The sequence below is a fragment of the Epinephelus moara genome, chromosome 2 (genome assembly GCF_006386435.1).
Source record: "Epinephelus moara isolate mb chromosome 2, YSFRI_EMoa_1.0, whole genome shotgun sequence".
In the NCBI taxonomy this organism is placed as follows: domain Eukaryota; kingdom Metazoa; phylum Chordata; class Actinopteri; order Perciformes; family Serranidae; genus Epinephelus; species Epinephelus moara.
The window spans coordinates 17,438,592-17,460,228 of NC_065507.1; the positions used below are offsets into that span (position 1 = coordinate 17,438,592).

The 21,637-nt window shown below is 41.3% G+C and overlaps 1 protein-coding gene and 1 long non-coding RNA gene across 2 annotated transcripts in view; one reads left to right on the forward strand and one right to left on the reverse strand.

Moving 5' to 3' along the window:
* The window catches only part of LOC126382638 (uncharacterized), a 138,128-nt gene that overhangs the window by 7,382 nt on the left and 109,109 nt on the right, over window positions 1–21,637 (forward strand). The window lies entirely within an intron of this gene.
* zgc:162730 (uncharacterized protein LOC564559 homolog) lies at window positions 17,913–21,047 on the reverse strand. The gene is made up of 2 exons (XM_050032330.1): window positions 20,894–21,047; window positions 17,913–20,260 (listed from the first exon to the last, which is right to left on the reverse strand). Exons 1-2 carry the CDS (start codon window positions 20,924–20,926, stop codon window positions 19,022–19,024), a joined length of 1,272 nt encoding a protein of 423 aa, XP_049888287.1. The 5' UTR covers window positions 20,927–21,047; the 3' UTR covers window positions 17,913–19,021.

Below are 21,637 nucleotides of genomic sequence, written 5' to 3' on the forward strand. Positions count from 1 at the left end.
GTATCCACATTCAGTTTTTGTTGTTTGGAAATGTCTCCAGGTGGCTGTCTGTCTCCTAAGGAGTGTTCAAGTGTAAACATTATGTCATGGTGAATGGTACATGTGAGTAAAGCTGTGGTAGAGGCATACCCAGAGACTAGGCTACATTATCCTGGGAACAAACAGGAGAGCGGAGCCTCAGGGAACAACCATCATGAAAATCCCCAATCAGTTTTTCCCATTGTTAACCACTGCTTATTAGCACTTCGTTAGGCTGCTATCCAAACAGTCTGCCCAGCGTCATCAGAATGTCTGCTTCCTCTTTTTACAGCCGTCAGTGTTGCTAAACTACCTCACACAACAAGTCACTTCCCAAAAACTCAGCCCGTCTCTATGGTCGCATGCATGTATGTACCCTCCCGTTCGTAACTTCCCAATATGACCTTGATTGCACCAGAACCATATATGGTTGACGGCTGTTTCTGTGTAACAATCATTTCTTGGCCACTGCTTTCTTAGGTTGATAGTGTTACTCTTTGAGAAATCCCGTTGAGAAACAGGAGGTGGATGAGAGGGAGCATACATTGCCCTCTTAACCCTTTTAGATCACAGCCCTGAGTATTTTGTGCACCTATTACACAATATACACGAAAAAAACAAACAATTTCTTCATATTCATATATCACTCTCTGGAAAACAAAATATTATGATTGTGTATATAAGCTTCAACAGTACCAACCAATTTTAACCAATAATATCGCAGCATCTACCTATCAGTCAATCAGTCTGCAACTTTTAGCCTCTAGTTAGCCAGCTAGCAACAGCATGCTATGCTGTTTTGTTTTCCTTTCCCAAAATTACCGTGGTTGTGGGCCATGGGGTGGAACTTATTCACTTGAGGAAAGTGATGTTTGTGACAGCTCCAGATTATGCACAAGGCATTTTATAGTGGACTGCTTTAACAACTAATGTTATATAGAGCATACGATGTGCTTCCTCTCTCCCATACGGATACTACTACTCTGTTGGAGTTAACTGGCGGGGCCTCACTGCTATGACATGCCCAATCTTCAACAATCAAACCTTTGTTTTTAATTCAAAACAATGTGGCTGAGGTCTAATTCGTTCATTGATTCATCTAATTCAGTCATTAGATAATTCATCTCCACCTCATCCTAAATCTGATCTAACGCTCAGGGAAATGTGTGTGGAGCCAGCAGTCCACTGTAGCTTAGCTAAATTCTAAGCCCGCCCACTTTTAGTGGTCCAAAGTACAAAGGATTTGATTTACATCCCTCTTTTAAGTGTACAATGATCAAATATTTAGTTTTACTGAGAAAAATGTCAAAGTACAGAAGCTAAAGCTGCTCTAATTACTGTTTCACTGGGACTTTACACAGAAGGAGGACACATCTCTTCCAGTCCAAGACACAGCACTTGAAACCAAATTATGTGAAGGTAGTGGTTGTTGAAAACAAGGGGTTATCTCCAAATCTGAAGAGTGAAGCCTGTGTGGAAGTGCCTTAAACCTGCATAATTTTTTAATGAGACTCCACTTGTTGCAAAAAGAAGTCAGGTTGTATACAAGTCTAAGAGAAAATGACCCTATGTCTCACTATTTTTCCAATGACTTTATGCTCTCAATCACTCGTTTCTAGACCTCTTCAATACAGCTTGATGTTCATCTGGTAAATTATGGTCTCAGAGTAAAATAGACAATACAGTAGGGTATGCTTTAGGGCTAGGCTACCTTATGATTGACAAGTCGTTGCCTTGGTGGTGTCTTCAGGTTCTTGGTCAGATCCACCTCACTCCTCCACAGCGCCACCTTCTCGACTAAATATGGTCACTTCTGGCTTCAAGAAACCAAGTTGGTGATGGCCAAAATGTCAAACTCGAGGTTTCAAAGCAATCCTCCACATAAAACCAATGGATAGCATCGCAGTGGCTACACTCATCTATTTTATACAGCCTGTGGTTGAAACGGAGAGGTGTTGATTGAACTCTGTATGGTTTAGTTTAACTTTATTGTGCCCCTGGAAGTTAATTCTTGACCTTGAGGTCAGTATGTGTGACAAATAGCCCCAACTCATAGTGTACTTACCCATTTTTCAGAGCTTGCAGTGACATATCATGGTCTTCATCTGCAAATCAGTGGTTGGAAAGGGAAGATCCTTACGATCTCCTGCTATATACAACCACTTGTTATCATGTGACTGACTTTCCACACTTAGGTCTCATGAAGACACGTGAGCCAGTCCTATTTGCTGATAAAGACCATGAAATGTGGTTGAAAGCTCAGGGAAAGCTGGTAAGAACAGATACTCATTGCGTGCATTATATTGCATACTTGTTAATGGTATTGTGTCTGTTATGCCTTATTTTGTCTTGCTACTGCCCTCCTCCTCTCCTCTCCTTTCCTCCCCTCATTTCCTCTCTTCTCCTCTACGTTTCCGTGATGCTTATTTTCATAAGAAGGAATTTTGCTGGTCTCTGCACTGCCAGTGTCACTGTGGTATGTATTCCTGGGAGGGAAGCCAAGACTAAACACACATAGGCATATCCATTCCTTTCCTTTCAATAACCGAACTCACCGCACACACAGGCACACAAACACACACACCTCGCTAACCACTTCATTTTCTGCCCACCTGTATAAACATAGCAGTGTGTGTATATATGTGCAAATGTGTGTGAGCGCTTCCTCACAGAGAGGCCTATTGTCCTCAGGGCTAAGATGTGTGTGCTGTGTCATGAATTGACTCGGTGGCCACAAGCCCACTGCTGATTTTAGCTTAAAACTAAAACGCTGGACCTAAAATAACACATCCACTGACAAGAAGCAGCTGAGCTTTAATACTGCTCCCTCAGCATTGAGGCTTTGGTGTTTCTGAGGTGCAGGATGTAAATTACAATGTCTTGAAAGTTGTGACCCAGAGAAAATATTGTCTTGCAGCAGAAAATGGGGATATTGTCTGCTGTAGAGACGGTAATTTAGAGCCGAGACAATTATTGTGAATATCTAAATGGAGCAGAAGAATAAGGAAGACTAACTCAAAGCAACAAATCAATTTTAATGTCCTCTGATGATGTACAATGTTTGTATACAGCGCTAATGTTGGCGTAAATTAGGCCTATTTTTCAGTGATTTCAGTAATGATCCGATAAATAAAACAAAAATGATTTGCTTTGTGAGGATTTATGCAATTAGCCAGAGTCCGTCAAGCTTACAGATGCCATTTTATCTCTTTGTGCTGGTGGAAAATTTTAAATTGTGCAATGAACTGAATTCATCCCCAAACCTAGTAATGTGATCTCATCCCGACTTGTCATATAATAAAGCTGGGGGAGGCCTTTTGCATTGTATCATGACGCAGAGGGGGCTGTCGGTTAGGTTTAGGCAACAAAACGACTTGGTTAGGGTTAGAAAAAGATCATGGTTGATGTCAGTCAAATGAGACATTAATCAAGAGAGTGGACTCGCGTGACTAACAATTGACATGACAAAAAAAACTCAACACTGACTTTGAGTTTCACACGGGACACAAACAATGGTCTCCAGGGTTAAAGTCCTGTGCTTGTTGGATCCATACTATTCCACTCCCACCTGCCCTATGTGGAATTTTGGGTGCTCTAAACTACATCTATTGCCCTAAACATCTGATAATGATGCACATGGGTTTACATTGAAGTTGGTTGCAAGCCAATGCTTCTCATACAGATGCTAAAGGGTGCATTGTGTGTCCATGTCTAATGTCAAGGGCCACTGCCCAAGCAACATTTTCTGACGCCCTCGGAGTACGACAAGGCTGATTCCACTATGGCGTATTTGCCACTGAGGGAGCTAAGCCTGGCTGTTCAGCATAACTTAAATCGGGGTATTTTTAAGAGTTTAAGAAGAATAAATAATGTTTTTTTCGCTACTCAACCGAACAAACTCTGAACAAAAACAGCTACTAGATGGCAGAGGGCAATTTACAACAACCGCCTGAGTTTCCTCACCTGCAAAACGCTATTTTGACTTCACTCGATTAGCGTAGCCTACAGACTGTAGTTTTTCTGTCAAGATGCGTTTGTTGTTACATAACTTATCAGTAAGGCAACATGTTACCACACTGCAGACTTCAGGAAAACTGGAGGAATTTCTGTTCCGTTGTTTCTCCGTAGTCTCTGAACAAGGAAGTAACCATGGTGTTTGGATAAGTGCAGCTGCAGACTAACGTTGCCAGGAAGCTCTACTGTGTCATCTCTGAAGTGTTTCTTAAAACCAAGAAAGCTTCCAAAGTAAAGACACAGTTAGTTTCTTCTACTGGTGCCTCTCCGGTCTCTTGGTCTCTTTCTACGACCATTGCGCTCCTCGTGTTGAGCTAAGTATTCTGCTGCCTATTGATAAGTTGCAGCATGTATCTCAGCTATGCACCTGTATGGCAGTATATAAAAAAATTCATATCATATGGGAACTTACAACTGTATACTGGATGAACCACCCAACACTACCGATAGTAATGATTCTTTGGCCTCTTGGTGGCAGCAGAAACATGATGTTAACAGTAATGTCACATATTATCACCTTACAAAGTTGATATGGCGAATGTGTTTGCAAACAGCTGCTTATTTACACATCCAACAGATACTTGGCAACACCAGCATGCTTTGGCCTCTCCTGCTAACTCTGGTCATGTCGCCACCAACTCCTGAGAAGAATAGCTGGATCTTTAGCTGCTCAGTGCTCCTTTTTCATCTATTTACTAGCTTTGTCAGCGTGCCATTTGGTGCTAAGCCGATAACAGATAGTGGGTTCATCTTTTTGCTGAAAACAGCTGTGTCTAAAAACAGTGATGAAGTCTGTGAGAGTGAGCCAAAGCTGTGAAATGTGGACCACAAAAGCATAATAATGAAATGCTAAAATGCTCCGTAGAGCAATTCTCTGTGGTTTTGTCACCATGAGTAACCCTTTTTATATAACATACGTTTGATCCACTGCTGATATAAAAAAAAAAGTATTGATTTCTACAGCCTAAACTTGAATTCTGAGGCATAAATAAGGCATACATAATGTAAATTCAACTAATGCTTCCAGGTGAAAAACACACTACACTAACTAGAGTCAACCATGTTAATTAAAAATGCAGCCTTATATGTGAATCTATTTACAGTTTAAAAACGGTTCAAACTTGGTCTCCTCTCAACCATTTAGCCTTCAAGACAAAGAGCTGTTTTTATTTTCAGGTGACACATCTGTTGTTAATAAACACACTGACGCAGTACTAATTTGTTTCACACCATATTAAGAAAAGGACACAAAACAGGAAGCGTGAAGTCTAAAAGGAGAAGCATGTACTGAGTGTGAGCATGAACAGGAAGCGTGCATCGAACATGTATGGGCCAGCCAGTTGTGAAAGATGTACTTTAATAACACAAACAGATGTGAAACTATCTAAAGGGACTTTCTTCTCCTGCCCAACAGCTTGATGCAACTGATCAGACCGTACGAGTTTATAAAAGCCTGACAGTTCTGGCAATGAGATCTAACTCTAAATTTGATAAATTGGTACTTCCTCACGTGTGTGTTGTAATGTGGGCCTCGAAATGGCTCTCGAACCGGGGGTTGTGTGTTTTTTTTTTTTTACCCCTGGGGTGGAAGGTGAAGCATCACAGGGGTGACACACATGGCTGGGAGAGAAATGTGAAGTAGATCTAAAGTTAAATGGATCTTAATCATGTACTTCATTGAGTTTATCAAGATTTGGGTTCGCAAAATGTATTCAAAGCACAAGATGGACTTATGTTTGACAGGAAAACAAACAAACAAACAAGACAAATGAAGCCAAAGACTACAAACGAAAGTCATCTGCTCTCAGGTTGACGGTTGGTAGCAGGGAAGGCTTTTGTGCTTAAAATATATAGCAGCTCTTGCGAAGTTTAACCAGCATTTACACAAAAAAACTCATGTAAAGGTGATCAGAAACAAGCTGCTCACGTTTATGATGTAATTAATATAAAATACAACTAGTTTTGGCTTTATTTCCTGCTATTTTTTGTCATTATTATTCACGACTTATAAAAATAAACTGGTTTGGTGGGGGGAACGATTATTTTCTGCCTCTAAAATTTAAGTATACATGCCCTGGGGAGTGTAATAGCATCTACAGGAACACTTGTAACGCTGACTGTTGAATTGATTTGCGTAAATGAAGTGTATAAGTGCACCATTAATGTCCTCATAATTCAGTTGAATCTCTGCTATGATCATAGCTTGACAAAAGGCTGCCAGCCAAGTTATACATATTTTTGTTTTTTCATATTTGCGCAACAGGCAGTAGGTGCTGTTTCTGCTTTTCAGAACAGTTTGTACAGACTCATCTGGATTCACTTCTCGTTTTATAAAATAGGAAGATTGCATTAATTAGATTATAATGTGTAATAGCTATTCTTGTGGATGAGTACAAATGTTTTGTCATGTCTCATTACTTTCAGATGCAGTGTTCTGTTCACCTCAAGTGTACGTTTTTGAACAAAAAAAATCATTAAAATGCAGCAAGCTCCTCACAAGCCTTTCTGGTGTATCGGGGGTTTTCAAGACACATTAGAAGTTTAATGAAAGGTGTTCCTGTGAATCGGAAATACAGCACTTTATCAAGAACTCCTCCAGGTCTACTGCCGGTGCCAAATCACACCAGCCAGTGAAAGTAAAAGTGGAGAGAGGAAGAGTGGAGTGAAAGGAAAAGAGAAGTGGTCAGGAGGGCTCGGAGGGGGGAGTTTAGGGAATTTTTCTGCCATCTCCCTCACAGAGTTTAGCAACTCCTCTCCCCTCACTTCTTCCTCCCCCTCCTCCTCCGTCTCCTCCCCCTGCTCCCTGCGTTTGCGTCACAGCACTTGGGGCTGGCGCAGGAGTGAAGTCGGCGGAAAAGAGGGCAGGAGGAGGAGTTGATTGAGTTCTGTAGCTGAGGAATGTGGCAGAGGGAGCGAACATGGCTATAAAAGGATAGCACTTCCACTCCGCTGCTGTGATGTCACTACTCAGATATTTCCTCCTTCCTTCCCTGCCAAGACTGACCTACTGACGCTGCTATTTCTCCTTAATTTCTCTGGGTCCTCTCCTCCTTCCCTTCTAGCTAAATACGTAGGCAAATATGTAGGTTAGCAGTAGGAGGGATGTTTGTTTTGGTGGATGGATAGCAATTAATCTCCAGTATATGCACAGCAGGCTGTGGACCGTGTATTATGTCTACAGTGTTTAACACATCAGCCTGTCATGAACTATACTACGTTCTTATTTGTCTCTAAAAAGCAATTCAAACATTAAAGTTGCATTCTGCTGATTTATTTGCTGTGTACTTAAAATACAGAGAAAGATAAGAAGCTGAGTCATCCGTCATATCAGTTAGCTGATACTCAGCATGGTCGAGTCATACTCAGTATTTGTTACTGATATAGTGGTCTGTATTGAAAAAACATGATGAGATAAATAAATTCTTTTAATAGCTTCCTTGAATAAAATGAGATGTCTGGATAAAATAAATGAATCATCAGTCATTTACACTTTGAATTGTAGTCAGCATCTGGTGTTCAAAAGTGTGCAACTGGGGATAGCTAATTATAATAATAAAAGGGTGACGAAGCTGGAGCTCTGCTTTAAGCCACAGTTACTAACTTTTATGAAAATAACTTTGTGCCATATTTACTGAAACTGTCACTGTATTGTTAAAGAAGTACGAGACAGAAAATAAATCATGTCCCTACCTATGACATTCTCTCTGTCTCTGTCTCTCTTTGTGTATCATTTTGTCATATGGATTACTGTAAATTTATTTTGTGGATCTGTTCTGTTCACATGACATCTATTGCCAACTGTCCGTCCTGGAAGAGGGATTCCTCTTCAGTTGCTCTTCATGAGGTTTCTACAATTTTTTTCCCTTTTAAAGGTTTTTTTGAGGAGTTTTTCCTTATCTGCTGTGAGGGTCCAAAGGACAGAGGGATGTTGTATGTAAAGCCCTGTGAGGCACATTTGTGATACTGGACTTTATAAATAAAATTGAATTGTAATTTGCCAGAATCTACCACGGCAGACCGAAAGCAACCAGTCAGATCCAAGGAGTCTATAGCTGTTTTTAGATGGGAATTGTGCAAATTTGCAGGATGCCCAATCAGTCCTTTTTCAGCATTGGCAGTATAAAAACAAAATCGGGGAGTGTGGCAAAATGCCGCCTACCTACTTTTGTTTATACAGAATGCGCCTTTTTCGGGGCAATGGGGGGCGTGAGCAAGTAACAAAACGTGTAGCTCAGCCTGTGATGTAAACAGTGATTTGGGAGGGAAGCCGCTGCTAGTCAGGTGGCGATTCTCGTAAGTCGGCCCGTCCTTCACCGTCATCTGACGGTTAATGGCCTCTTCGTTTGCGAGGGCAAGGAGGGCGCGCAGTGCCTTGTCTCCCCAGTTGCTCATCTTTACAGTGTCTGTCAGGTTTGCGTTTCCCTCTTGCTACTAGCTGCTCACTAATTCCTGCTATCAGCTGTTTCCTGTTTATCCACCGCCAGTGGCTCGCACGTGCGGCTTCATCAACAGCTCCTCCCACAAGTCATCAACAGCCCCTCCCGTTGCAGAGGGCCGCCTCAGTCTGTTTAAACTAAAAGGGTTCCACCAATATGACTACCCTACGAGGCGGAAAATTGGGCACCTCGGATCAACTCGCCAATCCGGCTCTGTGTGTCTAAACGCTCGCAGCTAGCTGGCAAAACCGCCCAACATCCGCGGAAAATCTGGCAGTGTAAAAGGGGCTTTTAACTCAGCTGTCAATCATGTAAATCACTGCTCCTGAGCTGTGGTCAAACTGTGAAACTAGGCAGCGTTGATCAAATATGAATCAAGATTCTGTTGCTGCATTGCCTATTTTTCGCCCCAAATGTTTTCAGAAACCTATTGTAGTGCACTGTTTAGCTGTAAAATGAGAAATGTTTTGTAACCTGGCCGCCATGTTAGACACAGTCGACCAAAGAACCAAGCACCGCCCACCAATCAGACCAACTTTCTCCTTTTACAGCTAAACAGTACACTAAAATATATATAATGATTCCCTATTATGCATAGTGGGCACTCAACACATTGAACCTTTGGTTGGGGGATGACAGAATACTGACACTTAATCAACGGTAAGCTTTTTGGATCCATCAGCTGGATGCTTTTAAGTATCCTGGTCTCAATGAAGATATAGACTTCACGTGTTTTTTTTTATTTGTCGTTACTCTCCACAAGCTACGCCATTTTTCTCACAGGCTGTGGGTTTAGATAGGTGTGTATTAGAGATGCGCGGATGGCGTTTGAACACACCTGAATCCTCGTGCACTCATCAATCATCCACCCGCCACCCACACCCAACCCGTGCCAAACATTAAGTTATTGTAGGCTACTTTAGAATGTGGTCACATTTGTAATGTAAAAATTACTCTAGCCTAATATTGTTTGCTCTGTTGCCTTGTTTTTTGAAAAGTGCTATATAAATAAAGGTTATTATTAAATACAAATATAACTGACAAATCCACCCACGGATTGACGATATATCCGCAAGATTTGCATCTCTTGTGTGTATGTATTTAAATTATTTCTTCTGGGTATGTTATCTCATGTCACTTGTTATTTTTTCATTATTGTCTAGTTGTTTTACCTGTCATGCCATCATATGGGTCATGTGATGGTCTCTGATTGGTTCCTGCCACTATATAGGTTGACCTAGCCTCTACAATAAAGGCTTTTTAATAGTTCTTGCACGTGCTTGGATTGCTTTCAAGTCGGTCCTGTTGTTTCCCGATCTCCACGAGCATCCGACACAAGATTTTGATCTACGTTTGAATATACAGAGCTCTCTTTTTCGTGTACACTAAATTATGTTTCTGAAAAGAGCCGAGATTCTGTTACTGCAATGCAGCAACAGAATCTTGGTTGATATTTGACCAGTGCTGCCGGACAGTCTGACCGAAGTTCATGAGCAGTGATTGACATCATTGACAGCTGCGTTAGTGCTTTCGTTCATCTGTGGTGAGATCATTAGAAGCCCTATAAGGCAATAGAGTAGGCAGAGGAATATGAATTTTTTTTCACTGATTATCTGTCTCATGTAGTGCTGTGTGAATATAGCTTCAGCAAATATATATCTATTTATATTTTAAATAAAAGTTACCAACAACAGCTGTAAGAGCCTGTGGCAGTTAGTGAAATTAAAGTCTCATTTAGTTTTTGCTTTAAGACTAATCAGAAGAAATTATAATATCTTCCAAAATTACACAGTTAATTAGAAAATAGAGGAAAATATTCTTCTAAAAGTGACTTTCCCAAATCCTTACTTTTCTCTTGTTCAAAAGTAATTTGCATCCTTAGCTACAGACATCAACACTGTGTTCCACTTCCTCTTTTCACGCCTTGACCCTCCCCCTTCTGATTGCACGTGAATGTGACTCACAGATGACTCAAGAAAGCTTTACTCTGTGGTTGTTGGTCATCACCACTGTGCTAAGCATCATGGGAAACCAGTAACTCCTTGAACAGTGGAGGGCAGTACTGGAGCATTAAAGCGGACGTGAACTGCTGTTTAACAACACAAGTAAAAGAATACGAGTGTCTGACCTTTCAGACCTTGTCGCTTGTCTCTCAAGATTCAGCGCTGCCACATTTCTGCCAGCGTCTGTTTGATCGAGGCCTGTGTCTCGTTCAGTAAGCTGCTGCATACCAGTCTTTTTCGAGGCCATTCAAAACGGCAGGAAACTACCAGATAAAGAGGGGGTTTTAGGGGGGAGTACTGGGACAAAGTTCAAGTCTCTAAGTATTTTAAGGTACATTAACCTCTTTAGGGTTTTTATCTTTTCCAAGAAAAAAAAAGGTAGTGCTTGCCAATAACCCAGTTAGCAAAGGAGAAATTACATAACGCACTCCGTCACATTCTGAATGGTTGACGAAGTTTTGCAGTTGGAAGATTACTCAACCACAATGCTTAATCCGCAGGTTGTGACAGAAAGAGAGGGAGGGGGAGGTTTTGAGGAGGTGCAAAAAAAAATTTTAAAAAAAAAGACTGGAACGTGACGTGCTTGAAAACATGGCAGCATGCACCTTCACACATAGTGCAGGTAGGGATGTGACTGTGCGTGTTGTTCCTACATGTTTTATCCAATCTTGGTTGCTGATTGCTTCAAGCTGAAAAGTTCCGACAGAACTGGCCTGACCAGCAGCAAAGCTGGAAGCAGACTGCAGACAGAAACTCGTCTTTTTACATGTTGATAAGAGCAAAGTCACGCTCTTAACCACCTTAAATTTGTTTTCCCACAATGCTGGGATAGTAAAGTTTACCTTTATTTAATTTATTGCACTCCCTCTTGTCCTCTTGTCCCTTCCTCATGATTCCATTCTTGTTTCCTACCAGCTCAGTTCACAGCCAACTGAAGTCTAACAATGTCAACTCATCCCCGTCCTACCTCTACACTGCTTTCATCCATCCCTCCAGAACAAACCCTCTGCTGTTCTTTGTTAGCTGACGTGCACAAATGCCTGTTTTGTCCTTGTGTCACTGTTGCTTAACCTTTTTTGGATAAGATTATCTCTCAGTCTCTTTCTCACCTTTAGACTACATAATATGTAATTGCTTTAATAGATCTCCACCCAGGTTTGAACTTTATCTCTAAGGTGTGTGTGTGTGTGTTGTGTGCACAGTGCACAGGATCAGGTGACTTGGGTAAAGAGAGTTTTGACAGCAGCAGCTTTGTGGTTGATTATTAACAGTTCCACAGGAGGTGGTGGTAATGTTAGGCCTCTGTTAAGGGAATGACCTGTTGCAGTGGTTGGAGCAGGGAGCCGAGGTGATATGAAACAGAAATGAACAACAGATAAAAAAAACTTTGAGAAAAGAAGTGCAATGCCAAGAGTTTTATTTCAGCTCCATTTGGTGCTGTGGAAAAAATCTATTGAGGATTTTCACATAGTTTGCCAGAGTGGTTTAGTCACGCAACAGCTGTGCAGTTTGGTGAACTTTAAGTTAATATTTGTGAACACACAAACACACACTGATGCCTTCTTTCTTTCTCACTGTTTACACTCGGTGGTCATTGTCCATCACCATAACAACACATCCTGTTGTTGGTCCAAAGGGGGACAAGTCACAATACACAGTAGTGGCTACAGCTGAGCTTCAGCGAGGGTCTAAAATCCAAGCTGTATCTCTATAGCCCAGAGGTGTCAAACATACAGTGGGGGGCCCAGAACCAGCCCGCCAAAGAGTCCAATCCAGCCCAATAGATGACTCTGCACACCTAATGTTGATGCATTTGTGAAAGAGAAATTGAAATTGAGAAATTTAAACATTGAGCAGATACTTAGCATAAAATACTTCCTTATGGGTTTTCCACCCTGACCAGAGTACAGCTCTTTGAAATAACAATGAACACATTCTGTGTCATATTTAAAGATACTGAACATTATGCAGAATATCGTCAACCAGCAGCTTCAGTACAAAAAGAATCTGTATCAGACCTCTGTCTTAAAACAATATGGGTGGGATCCTGCTGCAGAGGTCCTGACAAAACTTCAAATTGTAAATGGTTTATAAGGCAGCAGATGACTTAACCTGCTTCTTCAACAGCTTCCACTTTAATGGAAAGTTATAAAAAAAAAAAGTCACATGTAGTGAAAGTGAGAAGTAGACTGACTGAATGTGGAAAAACTGAGACATACTGTTGAATTTGCACATAATTTCTCTTTGGGTATCACAGGCTGTTCATCATTTGTTTCGTAAATGGATGAACAATTTAAAAATTGACCTCTTTACACTAAAATCAAGGGGAAAATTTGAAGGGGTTGTTATTTATAAGGTTATTATGCTGTGGTTTTACTGGTCTGGCACATGTGAGATCAAATTGGGCCGCATGTGGCCCCTGAACTAAAATGAGGTTGACACCCTTGTATAGCCTTTCCATTTACTGTATGTCATGTACCGCTGACTCAAAATATGAGTGGCACACGTGTTAAGAAATGCTATGTTTAGCATTTAGCTTAGCAGCTATTTTTCTGTTTGGGCTAAACACAGCTTGTTAAAGGCTAGATGTGACACAGGAATGGCACCTGTATCGTATCTTACTTATGCCAAAAGACTACTTTGAGATAGAAATTGTGATTGCAGGACATGTGTGCAACTGTATTGTAGGCCACTTAGTATAGACAAACAACATGTGATAGACAAGTGGGCGAAAGTACCCTAAAGGTTGTGGCTGGGCTCTTTGGGTCAGACCAAAGTACTTTCACATTTGTTTCCATACTGAGTTATTACAAACAAACCGACTACTGAAACTCATCTTTTTCTGACTGTTACCCTCCGCTGTGCCCCTAGCTTTTTCAATCCTGTCTGGTGGTCAGAAGCAAAACGAAGTGCATGAATACATAATGTCATGAATTGAGACTACAACTGGATATCATCTATCTGTCATAAACAATAATGGACATGTACAGAAAGAGGACAGAGACACATGGCACAGTATAAAAAGAGATGGGGTGGGGATATTAATGTATGTGTACTTGCTTTAAAAAATAATTGATCCAAAAATTATGAAAGGTGAAATGGTTTCTGTGAATTGAAAAAAAAAAAGATCACTACTTATGTTTTATTCACTTTTTCTTTTAAAATAATTAAATTTATTTTCATAAAGTAAGACAACAGCACAACATACCTTTAATTAAACCTTTTGTGACTCCCTGAATGTTGTGGAAAATCCCTGCACACACATCTTGATATGCTTACACATTACCGTGGTTACCAAATGATCTTGGATCATGTTGGGAGATTTGACAGCATACAAATTGTGGAAATTTGCTTGTTTTATCTTTTCAATTCATGCAAGTGTCACACATCCACTGTCACACAATCCTGTGGTTGGGCCACCAAATTGTTTCACCACAAACAAACCACACTGGAGTTTGTGTGGACGTGGATGAAGGCCAATGATGGTGTTGAAACCAGCCCAAATGAAACAGACCTGACAGGGAACAATGCTGGAGTTTATTTGAATTAAACCAAACTGCAGAGGTATAAAACCAGACATAACACCAAACCAAATGTTACAGAATAGAATTGCAGAAGTCAATGAAAACTCATGTCTGTTTCTTAGACTCTAAAATTCTTGATCTGATTCAAAAGAACTTGCAAAGACACTTTCAGGGTCATAGTTATCTCAACAAACTGCAACATCCAGACAAGTTATAATTTGCTTAAAATCACAATCAAGATTCTCCACTTCACAAAACAGCAGAATAGTGATTGTGTACAGCAAAGATGAGTCAAAGTTTGACAAATTTTCTAAAGGGCCTGTCAGCCATTATTGTGTTTTCTTGCCGCACAGACTCCAGTGCTTGGACAGTATGTGCAGGGAGGTGTTAGTGGTGGTGGGTTGCTCAACACAAGATTGCATTGGGAGTGTAAAGTGGAAATTGCAACAGTGGTTTTTTTCATGGACTTCTGCTTAACTTGTAAATATGCCTTACACAATCCCATGTCAATTTTTGGCTCTGAACACGGGTAATTCAGCTCAGGAAGTAGAGGTGATCAATCAAATTGGCAGAAAGCTGGAGATGATGGCAGTTGGAAATTTCCAGTGAAGAGAGCGCGTATGTGCGTCTTAACTGGTTAAATGGATTTCTACATAAAATGTCAGAAATGACATTGAAATTAAATGAAAACACGTTTCAAGTAAATTCTAAAATATTGAAAATCAAATGTAGCCAATGTTCTGTGGAAGCTCTTTAAGCACTGATTATCTGTGAGTCATTGTTCATATGTCAACTTTAGAAACCTAGATTTTGGGATTTTCCCCTCAGCCTTCCGCATTGTTTTACCCAGGCACAGCCGGATGAGTTGGGCGAGGAGTGTGTGTCTATGACTAAAGTCAAGTCATGGGTCTGTAGCCAGGTAGGCTATTTTCAGTTGGGAAGCACCTGTGAAATGCATGTTTTTTTTGTTTTGTTTTTTTTCCCTAGATTGTGATTTTGAGGGGGGAAAAAAGTCATGACGTTGAAGGGATACTGTGCCAGTGTTAACCAGCTTTGTATCATAACAATGTGGGTGTGATGTGTAAATGATTTTTTGGTAATTTCCCTCCATTTCACCAGCGCCTAGATCTCCCCGCTGTGTCAGCTCAAATCTTGCTCTAGGGTTGTTGCTCAAACTACATATTATTCTTCCACATTGTTGTATGCCCGCCACCACGTGTATAGAAGCGGATCAAGAGAGAGCCCACCCACCCACCCCCTTTCCCCTCTTTCTCAAACTCAGACCAAACTTAGATCCAACATACAACTAGGCAACACTGATCAAATACAAACCTAGATTCTTCCAGTGTATTGCCTATTTCTCTCCCAAACAGAAACATATTTTAGTGCACTGTTCTGCTGTTATATGAGAATTTGTTAATAAGAAGATACTGTTTCCTGTATTGTAAAAAAAGGCTGAAAATACTTGGATGAAATTGTAAACTAAGCACCGCTGATCAATATGAACCAAGATTTTGTTTTGCTACTGCATCAACACCAAAACCAGAAGCACATTTTAGCTTACTATTTAACTGCAATTCGACATTGTTTGTTACCAACTGGCCGTCATATATTTCCCTGTTGAAAAGCATCCAAGCTCACATTACGTCACCCCCCAAAAAGAGTGTTTGTTGGTCTGGTGCAGTATTGCACATTCTGGTAGTTGTAGGTTTTCTAGCTCTTGAGCAAAAGCAAATGGCACATCCCTTTTCTTCTGTTTTCTCCAGTCATATAGCACCAATTTCAAAAGTATTTATGTCTCTCTTCTGCATGGACAGCCTAGTTTTATGAAAAGACTATCTTTCCAGCAGTGGAGTACTTCTTTAAGCGAGGGCCCAGAGTTCTTTCCTCCTGCTAACAGAGCTCCAGGTGTATATTTTATCCAGAACTGGCTTGCTTTTGGTGTCTCTGACATTTAGCCCAAACTTGTAATGCATGACCTGATTCTGCCAAAAAGTTTCTTAATTTTGTCTTGTGGGGACTGATCTCCTCCCTGACCCTATTCCATCTTGCTAACCCACATATTTTGATCAGAAAGGTCATGATGGAAGAATTCTCATAATGTTTTTTGATTTTTTAACCATAGACTGACATGTGAACTCCCAGCTCTGGTAACTGCTCCTGACCTGTTGTTGTTTTGGACTGGATATTTTCAATGTGTACTGTGGGACCTTATTTGAATGTTGTACAGCATCTATTTGTGTATTTCTGACTCCATTTGTAGAGATCTAAAGGTATTTTGTTGTACCAATTTCAAGTCTCATTGCAAAGGGCACAATGGCTTGTTTTCAAAGCATCGCAGCTTTTAGCTTGGATTGAAAAGCTGTGTGATAATGTGTACGTGCCACCGTGAGGTGATCTGAATGCTGTCATCTGTACTGTATACACAACAAAGACACTGTATGCCACAAAACAGATAGAGAAAAGGCTCAGCGTTCCACACGCAATCAGCTATTGTTTCTCTTTCTCTGTGTATGAACCTGTATAGAATTGAAAAGGTATAATAAAATCAAGTCTTGTGTGTGTGTGTGTGTGTATATAAAATGGCAGAAATATTTTGAACCCTCAAAAGTGAAACTGGGCCTTATGGACTTTAAGTATGAGGCTTAAAATAACTGATCCTTAGCCACTAATTAAAAAGTGGCTGAAGAAAAGTTCCTTGATAGGTCCAGTGGCGACCCCAGGAGTCTTTAATTGGTGAGGCCAGATGGGGGCATTGAAGATCCTGAAGTGGTGAACCAACACCAACAGTCATAACTGAATTTCAGTAATTCAGTTATTCTGTTAAAGTATATAAGCAAGTTGAAAACTCATATTCACACCTACGGGCAATTTAGAGTCACCAGTTAACCTGCATGTCTTTGGACTGTGGGAGGAAGCTGGAGTACCTGGAGAAAACCCACGCTGACATGGGGAGAACATGCAAACTCTGCACAGAAGGGCTCCCCCACCCTGGGTTTGATCTAGGAACCCTTTTGCTGTGAGGCGACAATGCTAACCACTGCAACACTGTGCTGCCGTTAATATCACTAATCATCTGCTCATAACGGCACTGTTAACATTTTGGGTTCCACAACAATACTGTTTTTTTGTGTTATGTATCTATACGTGTTAAGTGGTTCATTGTTATTCAAATGAACTCATTGTCCTTTTTCTTAAAAAGACAAATATGCAGCTTTAATTTGAAGGAGTTCACTGAGGAACAAAATATTTACTGGAAATAAACCTTCTCAAATTAAGGGAGGTAACCACAGAACCCATATTCATTCAGATATCTTGAGGTCAGAGGTCAAGAGACCTGACAATTTTTCTGTCACCAACATTTAGCCTGACTTTGGAGCATTATTTAGCCCCTTATTCAGAAAGCTATGCTGCCATGGTTGGCGCCAATAGATGTCTTAGGTTGTCTAGTTTCATAAAATACTACTACCTTTGCACTTGCTTAAAATATGAGCTTGCTTTTAAGGACAGTAATGTCTGCCCCTGTCTATATGTCACCAAGGGTGGGGGGCAGGAAATGTGTAAGGGGGATCATGGCTCCCCCTGGCCCCACCTTGGGGGCACCACAAGAGAGGGTGAAAATGATTCCCTTTCTTGCAACCATTTACTGTTTACAACATAGGGCCAATATTATTGACTATATCGACATATCAATTAAATTTTATGTTAGAATTAATGACATCCCACATTCGAGGTAAAGAATACCTCAAACTGTACCCTGATTATTACCCTTAAATTTCCCTAAAATCTCTAATAGATACAATGGGTGAGTATTTGTGCATGTGAGAATGCAAGTTATAATTCATGTGTAATCAATAAGTTATGTAAGTGGCCTGTATCTTTCTAAGAATAACACAATGAAGTCAAAGACAACAGCATACATTCATTTCTTTATTCAGCAATTTATTTTGTCCCTTTTCAGACAATTAAAAATATAAGATTCTCTTTTGTACTGCTTTTTCTCACATTGGTATTTCACAGACGTTAAAATATTTCTCCATAAATAAAGTACAAAATACATTTTTTTTCTTTAAACACAAATAAATATCATAATAAATATATTAGTTTAAGTTAAACGACACAAGGCAACCAATAACCAAAAGGAATACTGTGGTGTTAAAGTCCCTGAACCAGGCTGTCAAACAAACAGGGGACAATAAAAAGATGGGGTGCAGTTTTCACACGAGCAGAGATAACAGACGGTTTTACATAATTAAATATGCGTCGGCGTACAGATACTCACATCTGAACTGACATACATTTTTATGTTATCACACTTTGATCTTTCAGCATTCTGCAACTTACACATGCTTGCACCCCAGGTCTCAGGAAAATGACGGTTACACACATACACCCACACGCACAAGTACAGGCACACACATACACACTTACACACACACAGAGCAGAGTGAAGTATGAAGCTTTGGTTGAATGCTACTGGGAGACTTGAGAGTTTCTCCCATTTGGATTAGCTGTAAAGTGCATATCACAGATAAAATGGCATCAATGACACATGTCAGGTCTCACTGATTAAGGCTACTGAATCAAACATACTGTTTGTGGCACCGAGAGTAAATAGCCTATAAGGCAGGGATAATCTTTAAGGCGCAGGAATTCATGATTATCACTAAAGATAAGCCATTTTGATCACTACAGATTTATGTTAAGTACAAACCAGACTATTTACTGGTACTATCAAGACCTGCAGGGTTAATTTTTATGGAAGACCACATACAAAGTCTAATAGGCTACACAATGTTTTTAAGTATAAAAATAGAGTCTGATAACATTTGGGTACTAAAATCATCTCAGTACGTGTAGATTTTCCAAGATGAGTTCCACTTTACAAACATAAATTAAGAACATTAAGTGTTATTGTGTCAAAAGTTGACTTGTCCTGATCAGTTCTGGTTCTGAAGAAAGTCCAGATAAACAAACGCAGTTAACAAAGTGTCAGTTCTCTTCTGCTCCTTCCCTTTGGATCCGTTTAGTCGGACAGAGACAGGCGTTCAAACACAGTGAGCCTCTTGGTGGTCGAGTCGAATGTTGGAGACTCGGTTCCACTGGAACCTCCGCTGCTGCTGCTGTAGCTGTCCTCCAGGGAGTCCTCGGAAGAGAAACGCTGGAGCACAGCAGGCTTCGTGAATCCTCCATGGCCTCCAGGACCAGGAAACAGCATGCTGTCGTCTTGGTGGTGCCCGTCCTCCATGCTGGCAAAGACTCTGCTGTTGTTGCTGTTAAAGTTATTTCCATGGCCACACACACAGCGTGAGGCTTTTGGCTCCAGGATGAGAGGAATGTTGTGGATGTCTCCGGTGCTGGCGCGGGTCTGAAGGTTGCCAAACTGGAATGCTGCTGACTCCCGCTGCAGGGAGTCCCCAAACACTGGGGAGAGGAGATCAGCGGGAGGTGGGGAAACGGACGGAGCACGGCTAAACCCCAGGTTGGGATCGTTGAAGGAAGAAGAGAATGATGGAGGAGGGGGTGAGCTGCGTGAGGAGCCCAGGAACCCAGCAAAGCTGACACTCTGGCGCAGCTGGTGGCGTGGATTCTGACCACTGGGGGTTGGTTGCTGCTGATTCTGGAATTTGGCAGATGGTAACGGAGCTCCGCTGACTTTGTCCTCATGGATGAAGTGGCAGCGTGAGCCATAGGGGCAGTAGCCAAAGTTGTAGAAGGTTCTGCAGGGCTCAGTCTTGTATTTGGGGTGGCGGAACAGTCCACGCAGCTCTGCCTCTCCATGGGCAAACTGGCACTTACTGCCATATTTGCAGCTGCCAGTCTCTTGGAAGCCACGGCACAGCTCCGTCTTGTAACGATTAGGAGCCACCATTGGTGGAACCTGGGCTGGGAGGGTGGATGAGGGAGGAAAGCCAGGCGGTGGAGCCACAGTAGTAGCAGGGGGGAAAGCATCCAGGTTCTTCAGCTGTCCGAAGGAGGAGAGCAGGCTGATGCTGGACTCGGTCAGGCTCATGGAGCGGTCGGGCCTGAAGGGAGGCTGTTTTGGTTTGGAGACAGGGGCCTGGCTCCAGATATTGGATGACCAGAAAGGGCTGCCATTGTCGTTAATGTTAACATGCTCAGTGCTCAAGCTGTGGCTCGAGGAGGCAGGAGGGGAGGGGGGGGAGAAGAAGGAGGTTGACCGGTTCAGCCGACTCTGCCCCGGGCCTTTCAGTTGAGACTGTTTCGTGAGCAAAGCTTCATCCAGGGCCAGGTTCATGAAGTTCTGTTACAGAGAGTTGACAAAGTTACTATACAGACTTTGATGTATGTTATATATTCATCATCCATTTCCTCTTTAGACCTACTTCCTACAACAAATCTGTTTCAAGTTAGTCTTTTAATCAGCAAAGTACAAGTTATTCTGGAACAGTGTCATATTTACAATCTTTTATTTCTTAAAGACAGAAATGAGACACAAACGCCAAAACAAAGTCATTAAGAAGGCAATTATAAACAAACAAAAACCACCCAACTGTTCAGTACTAAACCTTTATCTTCCATTTACATGCAGTCACAAAATACAAATTAAATGCAAATAGTTGCAGTTTTTGACTCTTTTCTGTTTCTCATGAATATTCCGCGCAGTGGCAGATTGGAACTGAAGAAACAAACAACCCAGCGCTGACTGTCTCCCTTATCTCATTATCTCTTTAAACTGGAGAAATCCTCTGTGACTAAACTCGTTTCAGAAGGAATTCACCGTCAAATCACTGATTCACGGAGGAATAAAACCAGCAGGATTAAACAAATAAGCAAACACTTTTTGGAGAGGAGTTACAGAGCTGACCCACTCCAACTTCATGAAGCCTTTTTTTTTTTTTTTTTTCCAAAACAAAATTCCAAAACTTTGACTCACCTTTGCGAAGATGTCGTCAAGCATTTCGGACATGCTGTATCCCTTTGGCCAAAAAAGAAGAAGATTCAGCTCTGATCCAGGGTTGACTGTTGGCTACCTGTGTCCAGCTTTAAGTCAAGTTAGATCTGTGCTCTGTTTCCTGGGCTTATATCTGCCTAGAGACTCCTCCCTCAGGCTTTGGGTGGGGTTTCCACTTGGTATGTTCCCGGATGACCCTCCCTCCGCCTCAAGTTTCATGGTGAGCTCAGAGAAGGGAGGGGAGTAAAACAACAACAACAAAAAAAAAAAAGAGAGAGAGAGAGAGAGAGAGAGAAAAAAACTGTATTTTTAGCTAGCTGTGTGAAATGCTTCAGTTTCGTAGGCATGTGAAAGCAAAGTGGCTTATTGACATAGCTCTCAAACATGCCCTCCATGTTGACCTGTAGCTCACACTTGTTGTGTTTATTCCTATTCTGTACATGTTCATTCAGAGGTTCCTGCAGACTGATAAATCATCTCAGCTCTGAAAGTCTTCAGGCTCTGAAGATGCCAGATGTGAAGTGGTAAACAAGTGTGTTCAGACCTGTACACTGATCATTTTCATATTTTCATCCCACGTCGGCATGCAAAACAAGCACATACACACAGGCATACATTTACAGCACATACATCACTGTGACTAATGGTGGATTTTCAGGAAGTGTAATAAATCATCTTGTCCCTAATCGTATACTGTAAAGTTTCTGAGCGTTTTCACCCACAGAG